Source organism: Ranitomeya variabilis, chromosome 1, assembly GCF_051348905.1.
Source record: "Ranitomeya variabilis isolate aRanVar5 chromosome 1, aRanVar5.hap1, whole genome shotgun sequence".
Lineage (NCBI taxonomy): Eukaryota > Metazoa > Chordata > Amphibia > Anura > Dendrobatidae > Ranitomeya > Ranitomeya variabilis.
In genome coordinates this window covers 781156950-781178289 of record NC_135232.1, presented here as the reverse complement: position 1 = coordinate 781178289, position 21340 = coordinate 781156950, and the positions used below count along the sequence as shown (strand labels likewise).

General features: G+C 44.2%; 1 protein-coding gene across 1 annotated transcript in view; it reads right to left on the bottom strand.

The window, feature by feature from the left end:
• Positions 1–1703: 1703 nt before the first annotated feature.
• The window catches only part of DNAJA1 (DnaJ heat shock protein family (Hsp40) member A1), a 51122-nt gene continuing 31485 nt past the window's right edge, over positions 1704–21340 (bottom strand). The window contains exons 3-9 of the mRNA XM_077272583.1: positions 17505–17685; positions 17318–17422; positions 15914–16141; positions 15136–15250; positions 14941–15056; positions 14753–14853; positions 1704–3437 (exon numbers count right to left, since the gene is read on the bottom strand). Coding sequence (XP_077128698.1) covers positions 3216–3437; positions 14753–14853; positions 14941–15056; positions 15136–15250; positions 15914–16141; positions 17318–17422; positions 17505–17685 — 1068 coding nt within the window. The 3' untranslated portion in view covers positions 1704–3215. The remainder of the gene's footprint in view (positions 3438–14752; positions 14854–14940; positions 15057–15135; positions 15251–15913; positions 16142–17317; positions 17423–17504; positions 17686–21340) is intronic.

Below are 21340 nucleotides of genomic sequence, written 5' to 3'. Positions count from 1 at the left end.
AGAGGACTGGGGGGCTGCAATACCAAGATAGGTTATTACACTTGGGGCTATTTAGTTTGGAAAAACGAAGACTAAGGGGTGATCTTATGTTAATGTATAAATATATGAGGGGACAGTACAAAGACCTTTCTGCTGATCTTTTTAATCATAGACCTGAGACAGGGACAAGGGGGCATCCTCTACGTCTGGAGGAAAGAAGGTTTAAGCATAATAACAGACGCGGATTCTTTACTGTAAGAGCAGTGAGACTATGGAACTCTCTGCCGTATGATGTTGTAATGAGTGACTCATTGCTTCAATTTAAGAGGGGACTGGATACCTTTCTGGAAAAGTATATTACAGGGTATATATATATTAGATTCCTTGATAAGGCGTTGATCCAGGGAACTAGTCTGATTGCCGTATGTGGGGTCGGGAAGGAATTTTTTTTCCCCATGATGGAGCTTACTCTTACCACATGGGTTTTTTTTGCCTTCCCCTGGATCAACATGTTAGGGCATGTTAGGCTATGGGTTGAACTAGATGGACTTAAAGTCTTCCTTCAACCTTAATAACTATGTAACTATGTATGTACTGTTTGTTTTTTTTGGTAACCAGGGTAAATATCGGGTTACTAAGCGCGGCCCTGCGCTTAGTAACCCGATGTTTACCCTGGTTACCCGGGTGCTGCAGGGGGACTTCGGCATCGTTGAAGACAGTTTCAACGATGCCGAAGTCGTTCCCCTGATCGTTGGTCGCTGGAGAGAGCTGTCTGTGTGACAGCTCCCCAGCGACCACACAGCGACTTACCAACGATAACGGCCAGGTCATATCGCTGGTCGTGATCGTTGGTAAATCGCTATGTGTGACGGGGCCTTTACACTGACAGAAGCCTCTTGGACAATGCTTCTGGTCCAATAGGCCACTGTAGCTGATAGCCACAAGGTTAGTCTTTATGACCTCTGGTTGCTATGAAAACAAATCAGCAACTTGCAATAATGTACCATGGGGGCACGTTGGATGGAGAAAAGGGGTGACAGGCTCTCCTTATGTAAATGCAGCAATTGCTATTGATCAGAGCATTCAAGGAGTTAAACAGCGGGGGGTGGCGCAGGCAGGGGGTTAAACAGCCAGGGCTTGGCAGCTATCATTTAAGCTGAGTTCCCGAAGGCAATAGAGCACAGCCTCAGTACCACGCTTCATCATCATAACGCATCTATAAGTCATTGGAAAGGAACCCCATTCCTGACCATGATGTATAGATTCGGCAAGTGTTGTGAAAAGGTTAACTAAATTTGAAGGTGTATAAATTGCAAAAAAATTCCAAATAGTGATTGGCACTCCACTCCTAGTGGTGCACATGGAATTGAGTTACATATAGGTGAAGAACACACTTGCATATCATTTTGATTCAATTGCTGTTGAAAGCTTGTGAAGAGCTGAAACGTTCATACAGGTTCTGAATAAGAGAATCGAGACTCACAGTATATGCGAGTACTGGGTGTTCTACACGCACCAACTGTATCAGTTTCATTTTAAATAAAAAAAAAAAAGTGGCATGCAGAACACAAATCAGACTGTCATTGTCCAAATATTTCTGGATTTAACTGTATACAATGTCCATACTGTTACACAAAATGGCAAAATTTATTTATTTTTGACAGAACATTTGTGTTTTTTTAAATGCACGCTATTAGAACATATGAAATGCCAGAATTAGTTAATCAGAGGTTGTAGTTTTATTTTATTAATTAGAATTTAATAGGCTGTCATTTTGACACATAAGCACTGGTGTCAACCATCTTAAGCATTTAAATAATCTGGTATGACCTAACAACCAGTTAGTGAATCCAAAACTTCAGGGATGTTTGGTCAAGATGCACAAAGTTAAATATATTTATATGTACACAAATTATGACCATGTAAAAAAAAGTTGAACTCGCATGTGCAAACTGAATCCAATGAGAGTTGATCTGTGAAATCCTTCATATTATAAAAGAACCCATGTAGACATGAGATGAGATATCTGAAGAGCACGTAGGAGTTCAACATGCCATTTACCCGAGCTTACAAGACGCGTACACACTGCTAGTTAAAATGGCTGGGGAAAGAGGAAAAAAAAAAAAAAAAAAAAAAAAAAAAAAAAAAAAAAAAAAAAAAATATAAAAGGAGGAGGGCCACTTTTTTTTTTTTTTTTTTTTTTTTTTTTTTTAGACACTTGTAGGTCCTGCAGCAACAACATAACATCTGTCATTCATGCAAGCTCTACAGCCATTTTTGTCGCCAAGGCCAGAGATTGGCTACTTTAAAATTGTATATCCGGGACCTGTTGTGCACAGTGCAGTTCTTCCACGACAGCAGTCAAGACCACTCCGGTGGGCGATTCAGCTGCCTCTGAAGACATGATGGGGTGTGACTTTCTGACTGGCAACCAGCTCTGCCAGTTAGGCAGTGGGAATTCTGTCGTCAGTCAGAATGAAGTTTGAAGTCCCACCTTGTCAACAGCTGAGCAGGAAGAGAAAGCCTCAGCTCTGTCGACACAACCTCAGCAGAGGAAGACGAATATCCGGCAAGAGCGGTCACTGACCACTCTGTGCTGGGTAAGAATGGCACCGTGTAGAACACAAGTACTTAGCTACATGTGTTTTTCATCAAGTGCCAGATATACCCTTTTATTTCAGGGTCACACTTGCGAGTGCAATGCGAGAAACTCGCACAAGTCTCTCGAATCAATACCCGGCACTCGAACCAGAGTGTTCAGCTGCATAGAAACACATGCAGCCGCACGCTCCGGTCCCAGGTATTGATAAGAGAGATTCAGGCAAGTTTTTCGCATTGCACTCGCAAGTGTGACCACAGCCTAAGGGTAGAGCTTAATTCATTGCTGCAGGATAGACAGGGATGGCCATGGGGATAAACAGGCGAGTCAGTGAGAAAAATCACAACCCTTTAAACACTTCCTGCTATTTGTTACATTTTATATTAAAACACACGAAGTATGCACTGGGTTAAGAGTCTCCATGTACAATCACAAGTTTATCAGTTTTCAGCACTGAAGTAGCCCTTAATCCACTGCTCAACAATGTCTTCTATGCATCTTCAGGACAGAAGTGAATGCCAGCACCAAGTGGCTCTCAAGCACAAATAGAAGAAAACAAAAAATACACAATATGTTTACATCTTCTCACTGGGTTGTTAAAGTAATACCAGAAAACTAAAACTTTAATGCTTTAAATTTAAGAGGTTTGGCACTGAACACCGCCTCTTGGGTGATCCTCTTCATCATCATGATAAGCTTCTCCGTTGTAATGTGAACGCCTTTGCTGACCCGGATCAAATTCCATGAGCTCCACTTGCTCCATGTCTTCATTCTCTTCAATTACTTTTCTTGAAGGAAGAAGCTTTTCTAACAAAGGAAGTTTGTCTGCTGAAATGAAGCCACTGGAAGGAAAGTTAACCTGCAATAAAGCAGAAAAAGTACAAATAAATAATGTCTATTGCTTTAACAAAAGATATACACTTGGATAACGGATTTTCTTCGGTATGCATTGTATAGCTAATTATTCCCTCCATGTCAGTACAAATAGAGAACGCGCGTGTCTGACACACCCCATCGTCAGGAACTACTTCTCAACCAATGCAGAGTACATGTATATACACACACACACACACACACACACACACGTCATATCAATCACATTTAAAAGGCAGACAGAAAGAAGTTCCATAGAGACCAAGTTAAAAAAAAAAAAAAAAACCAAACATTTGGCAGTGCAGAATGACCCAATCTAACTGTCCCACTAGTTAACCCCTTCAGTGAATATTGTAATTTTTTTTTAACCCCTTACTGACCTCGGACGGGATAGTACGTCCGAGGTCAGCTCCCCTGCTTTGATGCAGGGCTCCGCGGTGAGCCCGCATCAAAGCCGGGACATGTCAGCTGTTCAAAACAGCTGACATGTGCCCGCACTAGCGGTGGGTGAAATCGCGATTCACCGGCCGCTATTAACTAGTTAAATTCCGCTGTCAAACGCAGACAGCGGCATTTAACTACCGCATCCGGCCGGGCGGATATGAGCGCATCGCCGACCCCCGTCACATGATCGGAGGTCGGCGATGCTTCTCCATTGTAACCATAGAGGTCCTTGAGACCTCTATGGTTACAGATCCCCGGCAGCTGTGAGCGTCACCCTGTGGTTGGCGCTCACAGCACACCTGATTTTCTGCTACATAGCAGCGAACAGCAGATCGCTGCTATGTAGCAGAGCCGATCGTGCTGTGCCTGCTTCTAGCCTCCCATGGAGGCTATTGAAGCATGGCAAAAGTTAAAAAAAAAAAAAGTGAAAAAAAAGTGAAAAAAAAATATAAACGTTTAAATCACCCCCCTTTCGCCCCAATCAAAATAAATCAATAATAAAAAAAATCAAACCTACACATATTTGGTATCGCCGCGTTCAGAATCGCCCGATCAATAAAAAAAAAAAGCATTAACCTGATCGCTAAACGGCGTAACGAGAAAAAAAAAATATCGAAACGCCAGAATTACATTTTTTGGTCTCCGCTACATTGCATTAAAATGCAATAACAGGCGATCAAAAGAACGTTATCTGCGCTGGATCAGAGTTTACTCTTCTGGGTGAAGAGACCCACTCTCACGTGTACTCACGTGACAGGCTATGGAAAGAGAAAAGGACTGTCACGTGAGTACTCACGTGACCGTGACGTCACGCAAGGTCCTGCTACGGCAGAGTACCGAGCGGCTAAGCCTAGCTACACTGAATTAATCCACAGAACACGCAGGCGCAGGACTTTTCACTGCCACCGGCCGGGGCAGTGCCTGCAGCTCGCTACTCCAGAGGAATTTTCTGGATTTTGGAGGATCGTGCATTGGAACGGCAGCCAGATCTGTCACTGCAGATAAGGCGCATACAGCATTCATCTGATCCCGTCTCCACTTGTTGGGCATTGTCAGTGAATCCTATCACGGAAGACTTCATCCTACAGGAAAAACTTCACCAGGTACATATTTTACTTTCTAACGTCCTTTTCGGCCCTATGGTTTATTTTTTATACTCTTTTTAGCGGTTATATGGGTTTTTTACTCATTTTTCTTTTCTCTTGTGATTGTAATTTTTGGAAACCAGTTATTTGGGTCTCTTCACCCAGAAGAGTAAACTCTGATCCAGCGCAGATAGCTTTTTATTTTTAATATCCATTGTTTTAGTGACGGACGGGTGTTTCCGTAACACTATCCGCTGCAGGGTCGAGAGGGTGTAAGCGCTACTGGTTTTTGTAGATTGGATCAAAAGAACGTATCTGCACTAAAATGCTATCATTAAAAACGCCAGCTCGGCACGCAAAAAATAAGCCCTCACCTGACCCCATATCATGAAAAATGGAGACGCTACGAGTATCGGAAAATGGCGTTTTTTTGTTGTTTTTTTTTTTTTGCAAAGTTTGAAATTTTTTTTCACCACTTATGTGACAAATAGCCTAGTCATGTTAGGTGTCTATGAACTCGTACTGACCTGGAGAATCATAATATCAGGTCAGTTTTAGCATTTAGTGAACCTAGCAAAAAAGCCAAACAAAAAACAAGTGTGGGACTGCACTTTTTTTGCAATTTCACTGCACTTGGAATTTTTTTCCCGTTTTCTGGTACACGACATGGTAAAACCAATGATGTCGTTCAAAAGTACAACTCGTCCCGCAAAAAATAAGCCCTCACATGGCCAAATTGACGGAAAAATAAAAAAAAGTTATGGCTCTGGGAAGGAGGGGAGCGAAAAACGAACACGGGAAAACGGAAAATCCCAAGGTCATGAAGGGGTTAAACAGTGCCAAAACACAATTTTATCAAACGGTCAAACAAAAAAAAACCCAGTGTAAATTTATTTATTTTTTTTTTTAAATCGCTGAAGATCTCTTGTCCTGCAAAAAAGGAGCTGCCATAAAGCTCAATGAGGGGAAAAAATAAAAAAAATGATAAATGTGGTATTGCTGTAATTGTACTGACCAGAAGAATGAATAAAGCTGCCCTATCAGTTTTAACCACACGTGGAATGTAATAACCCCTATTGGTCCCCCAAAAACAATTCCAAAAACCCTCACATGACTCAGCATAAATATGTAAACTTTATAACTATGAAAAATATGGTGATGTGCAATAAAAAGCATTTTTTTTGTGGGTGACCGCAGTTGGGAAAACAAAACTATATTCCTTGGGTCATTGCAATTACAGCTATACCAGATTTATAAAGTAGTCTAATCACATATTGCATGAGGAACGGCGTAAAAATAAAACCAATTTTTCACCTGCTGTTGATTTGTTCATTCTGCCTCCCAAAGATCGCAGCAAGGCCAGGGTCACACTTGCGAGTGTGATGCGAGAAACTCGCACGAGTCTGATGCGAGAAACTCGCACGAGTCTCTTGCATCAATACCCAGCACTGCTGCTGGCACTCAGGACCAGAGCGTGCGGCTGCATGTATTTCTATGCAGCCGCACGCTCCAGTCCAGAGTGCCGGCGGCAGTGCTGGGTATGGATGCGAGAGACTCATGCTTCAGAGTCTTGCCATTTGGCCAAGCAGTAAAGTACAGCCACATATAGGGAATTTCTACATTCAGCTGAAATAGTGGGACACATTTTGGTGCCATTTTTTAACCATTTCCCAGTGTAAAAAATGTAAAATCTGGGGCTAAAACAATTTGTGGTAATGTAGTTTTCTTCACTGCCAATAGTATAAATTTCTGTGATACACCTGAGGTGTCAATATGATCACTGCACTCTTAGAGTAGCTCATTGAGCGGTGTAGTTTATAAAATGGGGTCACTTACGGAAGGGTGGGGTCCGGCTGTTTTGCCACCTCAGGGGCTTTACCAATTTGACATAGCCCCTGCAAACCATAACAGTAAAATCTGATTTCCAATATTGTGCTCCTTCCCTTTTGAACTTCAGTGAACACATGCGGATTTACCTGCGTTCAACAGACAGCAACGCTTTGGATGCAGAGAACATGAATTGCTTCCAAAGCGCTGTAAGGGTATGTGCACACGCTGCGGTTTTTGCTGCGGATCCGCAGCAGTTTTCCATGCGGTGTACAGTACCATGTTACCGTATGGAAAACCAAAACCGCAGTGCCCACGATGCAGAAAAAGCCGCACGGAATAAAAGAAGGACCATGTCACTTTTCTGCGGATTCCGCAGCGGTTTTCAACATGCACCAATAGGAAAGTGCTGTTGAAAACCCGCAGAGGAATCTGCAGAAGAAACCACAGGAAAATCCGCAGTGAAAACCGCAGTGGTTTTGCACTGCGGATTTTCTAATTCCGCAGCAGATTCCGCAGTGTGTGCACGGGGCCTTACATCCAGATCATGGGCACCTGGCCATAAGCTTCTGTAAAGCACCTTGGTGGGACGGGGGTCCACGGTGCTCACCACAAATCTAAATAAGTTCCAAGGGGTCTAGTCTTCAAAACAGTCGCTTGTTGGGGTATTTCCACGGTTTAGCGGACACCAAATCATGTGTGCCTAATGATTTCATCAAGTTTTGCATTCAAAGTGTCAATCAAATGGCGCTCCTTCCAAGTCTTGCACCCAAACACAAACAGTAGTTTTCCCCCCACATCTGGCATATCGGCATGCTCAGGAGACATTGCAAAACAAACCTTGGGGTTCATGCTAATGTCTTTTGTTACCCTTGTTAAAAAAAAAAAAAAAAAAAAAAGTGAAAAAAAGTTAAAATGTTCATTTTTGTCCTTCCACACTCCATGAATTCCTGTGAAGCACTTGAAGGGTTACTAAACTTATAGAATTTAGTTTGGAACACCTTAAGGGGGTGCAGTTTTGAGAATGAGGACACGGGTATTTTCTGTCATAGACCCCTCAAAGTCACTTTAACCCCTTTACCCCCAAGGGTGGTTTGCATGTTAATGACCGGGCCAATTTTTACAATTCTGACCACTGTCCCTTTATGAGGTTATAACTCTGGAACGCTTCAACGGATCCCAGTGATTCTGACATTGTTTTCTCATGACATATTGTACTTCATGATAGTGGTAAATTTTCTTTGATATTACCTGCGTTTATGTCTAAAGATGCATACATCACATAATCTGCTGCCATAGCAATTTGTTTGGCGAGGTCCGCCGCTTCAGCCGGAAGAGCGTGGTCCTGAAAGGAATGTGCCAGAGTATCTGCCCAGGAAACCATAGCATTGGCGACCCATGCCACAGCGAAGGAAGGTGATAGGGAGGAACCTGAGGCTTCATACACTGATCGCGCCAGGGAATCCAACTGGCGCTCTGTAGGACTTTTAATTAATGCCCCGTCAGGTACTGATAACAGCATTTTGGTAGCCAAACGCGACACCGGAGGATCCACCAGCGGTGGTTCCGTCCAATCCTTAACCAGCTCGGAGGAAAAAAGGATATTTAGATTCCAGAGCCTTTTCGCCCGTAAAGCATTTATCCGGTCGCTCCCTGTGCCTCTTAACTATCTCTAGAAAATCCGGATGGGAGGCAAACACCTTATGGAATCGCTTGTTTCTAGCGAAGGAATCTGCGTGATCCGGAGCTGAATTAGGGTCATCATTAACCTTTAGCACATGATTGACAGCCTCAATGAGGGAGTCAACAGTTGAACGGAACTCCGGGGAATCCGGGTCCATTGACGCCTCAGACTCATACTCAGAGTCGTGATCGCTTCTAGCCCCTGGGGAGGGTGAGCGAGAAGTGGAGCTATTGGAGGCTGAATGGCGTGGTGAATGATTGGGAGAGGTAGTGCGGATCCGTTTAGTGGATGTCCGAACCTCCTGTGGGTGAGAGCGGCCCCTGCTGGCCGACGATTCCCCTGTAATAGAGGGGTCTCTTTACCCAGGAAAACGAACGCCCCGCTCCCCAGAGGGGTCATAAAGGGATTCAATCGCCTTAGCTAGCGAAGCCACGGATTGGGACAGGGACGTGGCCCACTCAGGGGGGCTAGGAGCACTGGGGTCGGTAGCTGCGGAGGGCTCCTGGGCACATTGGGCATCACAGGTTGGGCAGAACGGGGAGCTCTGAGGCCTGGGAAGAGGAGCCTGGCAGGTGGTACAAGCAGAGAAAAAGGTGGTATGAACCTTAGTGACCTTTTTACCCCTTGACTGGGACATGTTGTACCCCAATGTAATGCACAGAGCTGCTATGAGAAAGCTCAGGGGTAGCGCTGCAGGGAAGCAGATAGAGCCGTCTCCTTACCCGGTCCTGTGCCCCGCAATTGAGTGGAGAAGGAAGATCCTCCGTGGGGGTGAGAGAAAAGACCGGCCGGCACTGCGTGCTGCAGGGGGAAGATGGCTGCCGAGACCCTGAAGTGTAGTCTCGCAGGGAGCGAGAAGCGCCAGAAGCGTGGGCGGGGCCGTAGGAGTGATGCGTGGAGTGGGTGGAGCCTACCGGAGTGCGGCCTAGAAAGGGCCGAAGCCGGGGACTAAATTTCTGGCCTCGGCCGGCGCGCACTCGCGGACCGCGGGGAAAAGAATTGCGGCGCTCTGTAAAGGATCCTGCTGCTAAGGAGCCCCCCCCGAAAAGGTGACCACCATAGAAAAAGCCGACCCCTAGGCCATACCCAGTGGCAGGGGCGTGCGCGCCATCTGCACTTATCCCATAAAGGTGCCCAGGCTACATGGGACAGTGCAGGGTTGGGGGAGCCACCATCCCCATGAAAGGGGGTGGAGAGGAACCGTCCGCTTCCATCATCCGCTCTTTTTCAGTGGTGATGCAGTGGGGGCTGCACGGACGCCACAGTGGAATAGTGCCTCTGTACAGCCGAGGGTGAAACCTGGTGGGCAGGGCAGATGTCCAGCAATAGAAGGCCTGGCTGCAGAAGAGGATACTGGAGGTAACACACCAGTGCTCATCTGTTACTCGGGGGGAGATCGGTGCCCGTGAAAGGGTCCCGTCGCCCAAAAAGGTCAGCTCAGGCAGTGGCTTCCCACGTCGCAGGAGAGGATACGGAGAGGTGAAACTCCCATGCTCGCCTGTTGGTTCGGGGGAGATCGGAACATGAAAGAATCCGTCGCCCCCTTCGTCCGGAATAACAAGGTTTAAATCCAGTGTGCCACCTACGGACACTAAAGCCCCCCGTCACACTAAGCGAGGTCGCTGCTGAGTCACAAGTTTTGTGACGCAACAGCGACCTCAGTAGCGATCTCGCTATGTTTGACATGTAGCAGCGACCAGGCCCCTGCTGTGAGATCGCTGGTCGTGTCGGAATGGCCTGGACCTTTTTTTGATCGTTGAGGTCCCGCTGGGTAGCACACATCGCTGTGTTTGACACCTTACCAACGACCTCGTTGACGACTCAGACACCGACACATAGGCGTGCATTTGCGTTGCCTTTTCCGCACCCCTCCGATTGGTGGTCGCTACTACGTTCTGATTGGCGGTCATGCCTTCAACAGAAGGCGACATGTGTCGCCTCATAAGGCAAGGCCGCCACCAATCAGAACGCAGTAGCAACCACCAATCGGAACTGAATGGGCGCGGAAAAGGCAACGCAAATGCACGCCTGTGTGACTACAACGTCACACAGGACGTCCCTCATCGAGGTCTGATCTGAATCGTCATAATAGCTGCCATGTGACAGGGTCACAACGACCAACGACATAGTTGTACAGGTCGCTGCATCGCTGCTGCGTCGTTGGGAAGATCTCACTGTTTGACATCTCACCAGTGACCACATAGCGACGCAGCAACGATCCCTGACAGGTCGTATCGTTGTCGGGATCGCTTTAGCGTCGCTAAGTGTGACGGGGCCTTAAGCTTGAACTGGGTCTCTGGAAGCCAGCATGAGGGTGCATACTTTTTTGTCTCAACTTATGCTGCTGTCACTAGGAGGCTGACACTAACACCCATGGTCCTGTGTCACCCCAATGTGGCGAAGGAGAAATTTCTCTGATATTACCTGCGTTTTTTGTGTGAAAAAAAAGGAAATTTGGCGAAAATTTCGCAATTTTCCAACTTTTAATTTTTATACAATTAAATCAGAGATATGTCACACAAAATACTTAATAAGTAACATTTCCTACATGTGTACTTTACATCAGCACAATTTTGGAACCATTTTTTTGTTAGGGAGTTAAGGGTTAAAAGGTGACCAGCAATTTCTCATTTTTACACCATTTTTTTTTTATTTTTTTTTTTTTAGGGACCACATCTCATTTGAAGTCATTTTGAAGGGTCTATATGATGGAAAATACCCAAGTGTGACACCATTCTAAAACCTGCACCCCTCAAGGTGCACAAAACCACATTCAAGAAGTTTATTAACCCTTCAGGTGTTTCACAGGATTTTTTGTAAATTTTGTAAAAAAGTTAAATGTTAATTTTTATTTAAATTTTTTTACTTCAGCTCCAATTTGTTTTATTTTACCAAGGGTAACAGGAGAAAATGGACCCCAAAAGTTGTACAATTTGTCCTGAGTACGTCGATACCCCATAATGTGGGGGTAAAACACTGTTTGGGCGCATGGCAGAGCTTGGAAGCGAAGGAGCGCCATTTGACTTTTCAATGCAAAATTGACTGGAAATGAGATGGGACACCATGTTGCATTTGGAGAGCCACTGATGTGCTTAAACATTGAAACCCCCCACAAGTGACACCATTTTGCAAAGTAGACCCCCTAAGGAACTCATCTAGATGTGTCGTGAGAGCTTTGAACCCCCAAGTGTTTCACTACAGTTTATAAACCAGAGCCGTGAAAATAAAAATTCTCCCCCCCCCCCACAAAAATGTTTTAGCCCCCAGTTTTGTATTTTCCCAAGGGTAACAGTGTAAATTGAACCCCAAAAGTTGTTGCCCAATTTGTCCTGAGTACGCTGATACCCAATATGGGGGGGGGGGGAAACCATCGTTTGGGCGCATGGCAGAGCTCGGAAGGGAAGGAGCGCCATTTGGAATGCAGACTTAGATGGATTGGTCGGCAGGCGTCACGTTGCATTTGCAGAGCCCCTGATGTAACTAAACAGTAGAAACCCCCCCCATAAAGGACCCCATACTGGAAACTAGCCCCCCCCAAGGAACTTATCTAGATGTGTTGTGAGAACTTTGAACCCCCAAGTGTTTCACTACAGTTTATAACGCAGAGCCGTGAAAATATTATATATTTTTTTTTCCACAAAAATTTTTTAGCCCCCAGTTTTGTATTTTCCCATGGGTAACAGGAGAAATTGGACCCCAAAAGTTGTTGTCCAATGTGTCTTGAGTACGCTGATACCCCATATGTTGGGGTAAACCCCTGTTTGGGCGCACGGGAGAGCTCGGAAGGGAAGGAGCACTGGTTTACTTTTTCAACGCAGATTTGGCTGGAATTGAGATTGGACGCCATGTCGCGTTTGGAGAGCCCCTGATGTGCCTAAACAGTGGAAACCCCCCCAATTATAACTGAAACCCTAATCCCAACACACCCCTAACCCTAATCTCAATGGTAACCCTAACCACACCCCTAACCCTATTCCCAACCGTAAATGTAATCCAAACCCTAACCGTAGCCCTAACCCTAACGGGAAAATGGAAATAAATACATTTTTTTTTAATTTTTCCCTAACTAAGGGGGTGATTGAGGGTTTGATTTACTATTTGTAGTGGGTTTTCTAGCGGATTTTTGATTGGCAGCCGTCACACACTAAAAGACGCTTTTTATTGCAAAAAATGTTTTTTTTGCGTTACTCACATTTTGAGAGCTATAATATTTCCATATTTTGGTCCACAGAGTCATGTGAGGTCTTGTTTTTTGCGGGACGAGTTGACAATTTTATTGGTAACATTTTCTGGCACGTGACATTTTTGATCGCTTTTTATTCCGATTTTTGTGAGGCAGAATGACCAAAAACCAGCTATTCATGAATTTCTTTTGTGGGGGGGCGTTCATACCGTTCCGCGTTAGGTAAAATGGATAAAGCAGTTTTATTCTTCGGGTCCGTACGATTACAGCGATACCTCATTTATATTTTTTTATGTTTTGGCGCTTTTATACGATAAAAACTATTTTATAGAAAAAATTATTTTTGCATTGCTTTATTCTGAGGACTATAACTTTATTCGCTGATGCTGTATGGCGGCTCGTTTTTTTGCGGGACAAGATGACGTTTTCAACGGTACCATGGTTATTTATTTCTGTCTTTGATCGCGTGCTATTCCACTTTTTGTTCGGCGGTATGATAATAAAGCGTTGTTTTTTGCCTCTTACGGTGTTCACTGCAGTGGTTAACTAGTGGGACAGTTTTATAGGTCGGGTCGTTACGGTCGCGATGATACTAAATATGCGTACTTTTATTGTTTCTGTTTTTTATTTAGATAAAGGAATGTATGTATTGCAACAATATATTTTTTTATTATTATTTAGGCATCACAGTAAAGTGACAGATCGCTGATCTGACACTTTGCTGTGCACAGTGTCAGATCAGCAGTTTGACGTGCACTGCTGGAGGCTTCCCGGCACCTGCTCTGAGCAGGCGCTGTGAAGCCACCTCCCTGCAGGACCCGGATGCAGCCCCGCGGCCGTTTTGGATCCGGGGCTTGCAGGGAGGAGACGCTCGGTACAAGGTGAGCACATCGCCTTGTACCAATCGTTTCAGGGAAGCACGCAGGGTGCCCCCTACCTGCGCGATGCTTCCCTATACCGCCGGAACACTGCGATCATGTTTGATCGCAGTGTGCAGGGGGTTAATGTGACCGCTCCTGGCACATAGTGCCGGATGTTAGCTGCGATAGTCAGCTGACACCCGGTCGCGAATGGCCGCGCTCCCCCCCGTGAGCGCGGCTGATCGCGCTGGACGTACTATTCCATCCTTGGGAAGCAGGGCCCACCCCACATGGACGGAATAGTACGTCCAATGGCAAAAAGGGGTTAAATGGAGAAAAAAATAAAAAAATTAAATTTAAAAAAAAAAAAATAAAAAAAAAAATTGTGACCATTTTGTACCACAACTCTGATTAAAGGTCAAAAATAAAGTTTCAAAATTTCCTTTCTTCTCAAATAAATGCAAGTCATATCAAAAATGTTACCACCATCAAGAAGAAAAATGTATTAAAAACAAAACAAAAAAATCTCAGAATCACTGGGACATGGTGAAGTGTTATCACCACAAAGTGATACTGGTCAGAATTGTAAAATTTGGCCTGGTCATGAAGGAGAAAAAGGTTAAAGACTAGTGATGAGCAAGTGTGCTCGTTACTCGGGTGTTCTCAGAGTATCTTGGGTGTGCTCGTAGATTATGTTTGAGTCGCCGCAGCTGCATGATTTGCGGCTGCTAGACAGCCTGAATACATGTGGGGATTGCCTGTTTATTAGTGATGAGTGAATGTACTCGGTACGCTAACAAAGACTTATTTTGAAGTACCATTGGGGTCTTCAACCTGCATTTAAAGTATATACTGCAATACCATTATATTGCAATAGTGAAAAGTAACAGGCTCTTTTTCATAAGAGCCATTAGCAGGTATCTGGGGACTTCAGCAGAACCCCAGCTACCATAGAAGCCCATCAGCACTCTGTGATTCTGTTCCATTAGATGATGACTGTATAATACAACAACAAAAATGAGGGCATGACATTACAATAGTATGTCAGGAAGGGGTTGAAAGGCCTAAAGCTATGGTACCAGATTGTCACACCTATGGTAGTGTTCATGCTAGGCAGTTACAGTGAATGAATCCCATTAATACATTTTAATCTCATCCCAATATTTCATCTGGATGGAAAATTAACCCTAAAGCCAATTAAGCAGAAGAGCTACTCACCTGGAATTCAATTATAAGGCGTCCCTTCTCACATGGCCTTCGGTAGATGGGCATACCTTCATTTAACACACATTTAATATCTCCATGTTTGACAATCTGACCTAAGAGACAACACAGTAGGCGTTACTGATCTCTAGAACCTTTTATCTAGGAGTTGGTATGAACCAGTGTTAAGTCAATCTACTAACCAGGATGAGAAGTAATAATTATAGTTCTCGAATCCAGTGTCACTATGGGCTTTTGAAAACCACACAGTGCCTCCACCAGCTCTATTTCCATGTGCATCAGAAGATCTTCTCCCCTCCTGCAACATTGCAAAAAATTGTTAGTTTTCCTATTTTGAATGTTTACATTTTTTATTTTCAGATTGAGGCTCTTTATACCTAGTAAACACAGAATGATCCTTTACGTCCAGTACAATAATGATGTCTCCAGGTTCAAGGCCAGGCTCTTGGTCACCCTCGCCGGAGAATGTGATCTTCTGGCCATCCTTCATTCCTGTGTATAAAATAAAATAGATACTGCATGAGCAAACAGCATTTTAAGAGGTTGTCAACCTTTGGGAACATTTTTTTCTTACTTACAATGCATGCAATTAAGGTTAAAAATCATTTTTGCAATTGGGTGTCAAATCTTTTGCAATTGCCTCCTATAGCCTCTGTATTACACCACTGCTGGCTGCAGAATGAGTTAACGGGGTTGTCAACATTACTGTATTTTATCAGATGTGTTGGGGACATGATTTTGTGGCACTTATTACATACGTATAACTGGTTCTTCTGCTCTTGTAACTACAGCTTTCCTCACAGACTGCAAAGCTGATAAACATGGTAATGTGGACAACCAAATAATTCATTCTGAATCCAGTAATAGACAATACTACAGAGGCTGTACTTCATGGCACCTCAGTTGCATTCATAGGTTTCTCCCCCCCTCTTACAGGAAGCAGAGAGCTCATGTAGAAGCTGAGTTCACATTTGAAAGATGGAGGTCAGGAAAATTTATAACCCGCTTTGGCAAGTGGGGTTACAACAAATTCTGTAGACCCTTCATCAGACCATGTAACTGAAGCATCTGGCCACAGCATATTTTTCATTAAACACAGAAAGCCAAGTGTTTTCTATGCCGAGGTTCTGGGAATTTATCAGTCTGTATACAAACCTTTGTCAATGTGAACTTCAAGAATCTTCTTTTCTCTGACAATTTTCCTGCCATTGCAGTTCTTGCAGCGGTCTTTAGCACTAATTCTTTCCCCTTGGCCCTGACACTCTGGACACACAGACTGGATCTGTTGGACCATTCCGGGTCCTATTTGATGGATTCTTATTTGCACACCAGACCCCCTGCAATTCGTACAGCACTCCACAGCTCCTTTTCTACCGCCACGGCCTGAAATTAATAAGCATATTTTTTCTGTCAGGACCCCAGCTGTAGGCCACCATTAAATCTTGTCAATGCTACAATTTACAAATCCCACGGCGGAATTTAAGACTACAGATCATGAACCATCCTGGAAACCATACTTACACTCTGACAAGGTTAACTTCCATTTTCTCCCTCCCCTTATTCCCAGAGACATAACACATTATTCTGTCCAAAGACATAAAAGGGCTTGTTTTTGAGGGAAGAGTTGTACTTTTGAATAACACCATTCATTTTACCACATAATGTACTAAAAAAAAAAAAAAAACCCCACACAATTGACAGTTTGGGATTATTTTTTTTAAATTTATTTTTATAGTGGACATTGTGGTAAAACTGACCATGCAATATGATCCTCTTCATCAATACGATTACGATACCATAATTATTTTTTTCACCACTAAAGCTCCTTTGCCCACACAGGCAGGATCTCAAAGGAGTTACATAATGACAGGCATGGGTGAAGTTAGTGACACTAGTGCGCCGACGGGCGGAGTTCGCTACATGAGCATAAGTTGGCATGTGTTAAATACCGTTGTCAATCTGACAGCGGCATGTAGCAGAGCAACTGCGATTGTTAGGGGCAGGTCCTGGCTGTAAAACACAGCCATCACCTGCCCAGTATGGGGCAGCCTTGCTGTGAGCGCCCACCCATACACCCACTTCAGATATGCACCATATATATATGGCGTTTATCGTGAAGGGGTTAACACAAGTATTCATCTGGGATGGTGCAGTCAGTTTACAGAACCCGTCAGTTCTCTTGATATGTCCATTTAGAAGACTGTACTTTACATAATTTAACAATTCAGGAGCATAGTTTTTTTTGGATCTCTGCATTGTACTGATTTTCCAGCCTTACAACAGGCCATGAGGTCCGACTACTCTTCCCACTCACTGCTGTACATCAGGACAGCTTGCAGTACCATTCACTTATAACTTTTTATACACCTATCCTTTAAGGATGAACCAGGTTAATAATTTTGAGATACTTGTTATTAAAAATATTTTAGCATCACCGAAGAAACACTAATGAACTGAGAACAAGCTAGCATAACGCATTTCTTAGTAACCAGATTCCAAGGACTATCCTAAAATTAAAGATCAATTTTAGTACTTGGAAGTCAGGTACATCACACCTACCTTCACATTTGTCACAGATTGTGTTCTTCTGTAACGCCAGCTTTCGTGTCGCACCATTGTATAGATCCTCCAATGATACAGAGAGCTGGTGGACTACATTTTTACCTGAGAGCAATAATAATGCAAGTTAAACAGACTCAACTAAAACCAAGACTTTAGAGAAAATTTATTTGAACATGTACATTACCTCTCCGCTCCCTCTGCATTCTTCCTCCGCCACCGAAAAACATATCAAAGATGTCCATTGGTGATCCAAATCCACCACCGCCCATTCCTCCCTCTTTGATGGCTTGCTCGCCACCCTTGTCATACAAGTCTCGTTTTTTTGCATCAGAGAGCACTTCATAGGCTTGGGAAATCTGTTTAAACTGGACAATGCATTGCAATTACTACAGTTAGTAACATGACTTCATACTACAAGTTTGTAAAGACCCAATCATCAAAGACCACCATACACAAGAATTGAATATTGGAGGAAAATGATCAAGCATTTCAAGTTCCAAAACGCACCACTTTTTTTTTTTTTCTAATAGAGGTGCCCCTGCTATGTACTGGGTAATGGTTGTGTGAGAACAGAGCTGAAGCTCATGGTCACACAGTGGGGAAAAAAAAAGTATTTAGTCAGCCACCAATTGAGCAAGTTCTCCCAAAAAGATGAGAGGTCTGTAATTGACATCATAGGGAGACCGCAACTATGAGAGTCAAAATGAGAAAACAAATCCAGAAAATCACCTTGTCTGATTTGGCAAGATTTATTTTAGTATTTGGTCATTAAGAAAAGTTCATCTCAGTATTTTGTTATATATGCTTTGTTGGCAATGACAGTGTTCAAACGTTTTCTGTTACTTCACAAGGTTGGCAAACACTGTTGGTGGTATGTTGGCCCATTCCTCCTTGCGGATCTCCCCTAGAGCAGTGATGTTTTGGGCCTGTCGCTGGGCAACACAGACTTTCAACTCCCTCCAAAGGTTTTATATGGGGTTGAGGTCTGAAGTTCGGCTAGGCCACTCCAGAACCTTCATATGCTTCTTACGAAGCCACTCCTTCATTGCCTTGGTGGTGTGCTTGGGATGATCATCATGTTGAAAGACCCATCCACATTTCATCAATGCCCTTGCTGATGGAAGGAGGTTTGCACTGAAAATTTTATGATACATGGCCCCATTCATTCTTTCATGTACACGGATCAGTCGTCCTGGTCCCTTTGCAGAGAAACAGCCCCAAAGTATGATGTTGCCACCCCTATGCTTCACAGTAGGTATGGTGTTCTTTGGATGCAACTCAGCATTCTGTCTCCTTCAAACACGAGTTTTGTTTCTACCAAACAATTCTACTTTGGTTTCATCAGACCATATGACATTCTCCCAATACTCTTTTGGATAATCCAAATGCTCTCTAGCAAACTTCAGAAGTGCCCAGACATGTACTTGCGAGTACAATGCGAGAACAATGCAAGAAACTAATGCGAGTCTCTCGCCTCAATACCCGGCACTGCCGTAGGCACCCGGGACCAGAGCATGCGGCTGAACGCTCCGGTCCCGAGTGCCAGGTGTTGAGGCGAGAGACTCACCCGAGTTTCTTGCATTGCACTCTCAAGTGTGACCCACAAGAAGTTACAGGTCTGTGAGAGCCAGAAATCCTGCATGTTTTTAGGTGACCAAATACTTCTTTTCCACCATATTTTGCAAAATAAATCGCTAAAAATCGGACAAGGTGATTCTCTGGATTTGTTCTCATTTTGACTCAGTTGTGGTCTACCTATGATGTCAATTACAGGTTTCATCTTTTTTAAGTGGGAGAACTTGCACAATTGATGGCCGACTAAATACTCCCCCCCCCCCCAACCCACTGCACACAGCTCCTGGCCAGGGAAGGAAGCATAAGTGAGTGTACTGGTGAAAAGAAAGGGACTAAATTGATTTCTGTTGAAGAAACATCTACTCAGCCAGTTTTATCAAAGGAGTGAATGTCTCTGCAGTATAATGTCACAAGATCTGTAAGCTAATCATAAATAAAGTCAGAGACAAAGCTCTGCCCCCAGAGCTTATTTTACATGAAGGAGGAGTTACCAGTGTGATATGTAATGGCTGCTCCTGATCTCACTGCAGAGCTGGGTGTGATAACTGACATCTACAGATTCTACTCAGCTTCAAGCTCACAGGCAGACAGCACTCAAAGCTGCAAAAAACGGTAATTAGTTCTTACCGGTAATTGTATTTCCAGGAATCCACCTGACCGCACCATTGGAGGACGTCCTTCTTATCCGTAGTGGGACAGGAACCACAAGTTAAAAGGACCCTCCCCACTCCACCCATCAGTGATTTTCTAAGTACCACATCTGGATGGATGCAAAAAAGAGTTTATTTACAATTACACACCAATGTTACATCACATTAGTCAGTAGTAAAAGTTTGCAGTGGGAGGGAACTAGTAGTGCTGTCAGGTGGATTCCTGGAAATACAATTACCGGTAAGAACTAATTACCGTTTTCCAGTCCACCACCTGACAGCACCATTGGAGAATACCAAAGGATGTTAACTAGGGTGGGACTACTGCATGTAAGACTTTCCTACCAAAGGCTAATTGGTCTGATACGACATCTATTTTATAGTGTCTAGCAAAGGTAGAAAGACTAGTCCAAGTCGCCGCCCTACAGATTTGCTCAGCTGAGGCTCCCCCCTTCTCTGCCCATGATGTAGAGATAGCTCGTGTTGAGTGGGCCCTAAGAGTATCCGGGGGATCTTTCCCTTGGTTTGTATATGCTAGGCTAATCATGTTTTTAATCCACCTAGCAATGGTTGATTTTGCTGCCTTGCAACCCCTATTTGGACCACCGTATTGAATAAATAAGTTAGTGTCCCGTCTCCAGCTTTCTGTCGCCCCCAGGTATTTTAGAACAGTCTCCCTAACGTCAAGGTTATGGTAGACCCCTTCTTTTGCGTTTTTAGGGTGTTGGCAGAAAGAAGGAAGGATTATTTCCTGATTTATATTGGTAGATGATACTACTTTGGGGAGGAAAGCTGGGTTATGTTTGAAGACTATTCTGTCGTCAAAGATTTGAAGATATGGGTTCTGGATAGAAAGAGCCTGCATCTCCCCTAGCCTTTTAGCCGATGTGATGGCAATTAGGAAGGCGGTTTTAAAGGAGAGATTGGCTATGTCCATATCTTCTGACAGTAAGTAAGGGGTTTTACACAAAGTGTTAAGGACCAGGTTTAGGTCCCAAGGAGGAGTTGATTTCCTCACAAGTGGCCTCATTCTCTGTGTGGCCCTGGAAAATCTTGCTATCCAGGGATGGGAGGCTAGTGATGTATCAAAAAATACACTAAGTGCTGCAATCTGTACTTTTAGAGTACTAGGCCGAAGGCCCTTGTCAAATCCGAGTTGCAGGAAATCGAGGATTTTGGGGATATCTGGTTTTGAAGTATCCACATGACCTTCTCCCAGAAAGGAACAATACCGCTTCCAGATCTTGTTGTAAATCGCCGAAGTCACCGGCTTTCTGCTTGCCTGGAGAGTGGTAATGACCTCTTCTGACAGGCCTCTGGATCTTAAGGTTTGCCGTTCAGGATCCAAGCAGATAGGTGCAGAGAGTCTGGATTCTTGTGGAACACCGGACCCTGAAGCAGAAGGTCCTGCCTGTTCGGTAGAAAGACTGGTTCTTCTGTTGACATCCTGGACAGTAGAGAAAACCAGCTTCTTTTTGGCCAGAAGGGAACCACCAGGATTACAGTTGCTCTCTCGTCTCGTATCTTCCTGAGTGTCTTCGATATCAGAGGAAGAGGCGGAAAGGCGTACAGGAGGCCTTCTCCCCAATACTGAGACAAGGCGTCTACTGCTGTGGCTCCATCTAGAGGATTCAGAGAAAAAAATGCTCTGACCTTTGCGTTTGACCTGGCGGCAAAGAGGTCCACCTGAGGTGTGCCCCATTTCTGGCATAGACAGCTGAATACTTCCGGGTTCAGTTCCCACTCTCCGGGATGTACCGACTTTCGGCTCAAGAAATCTGCTAGTTGATTCTTG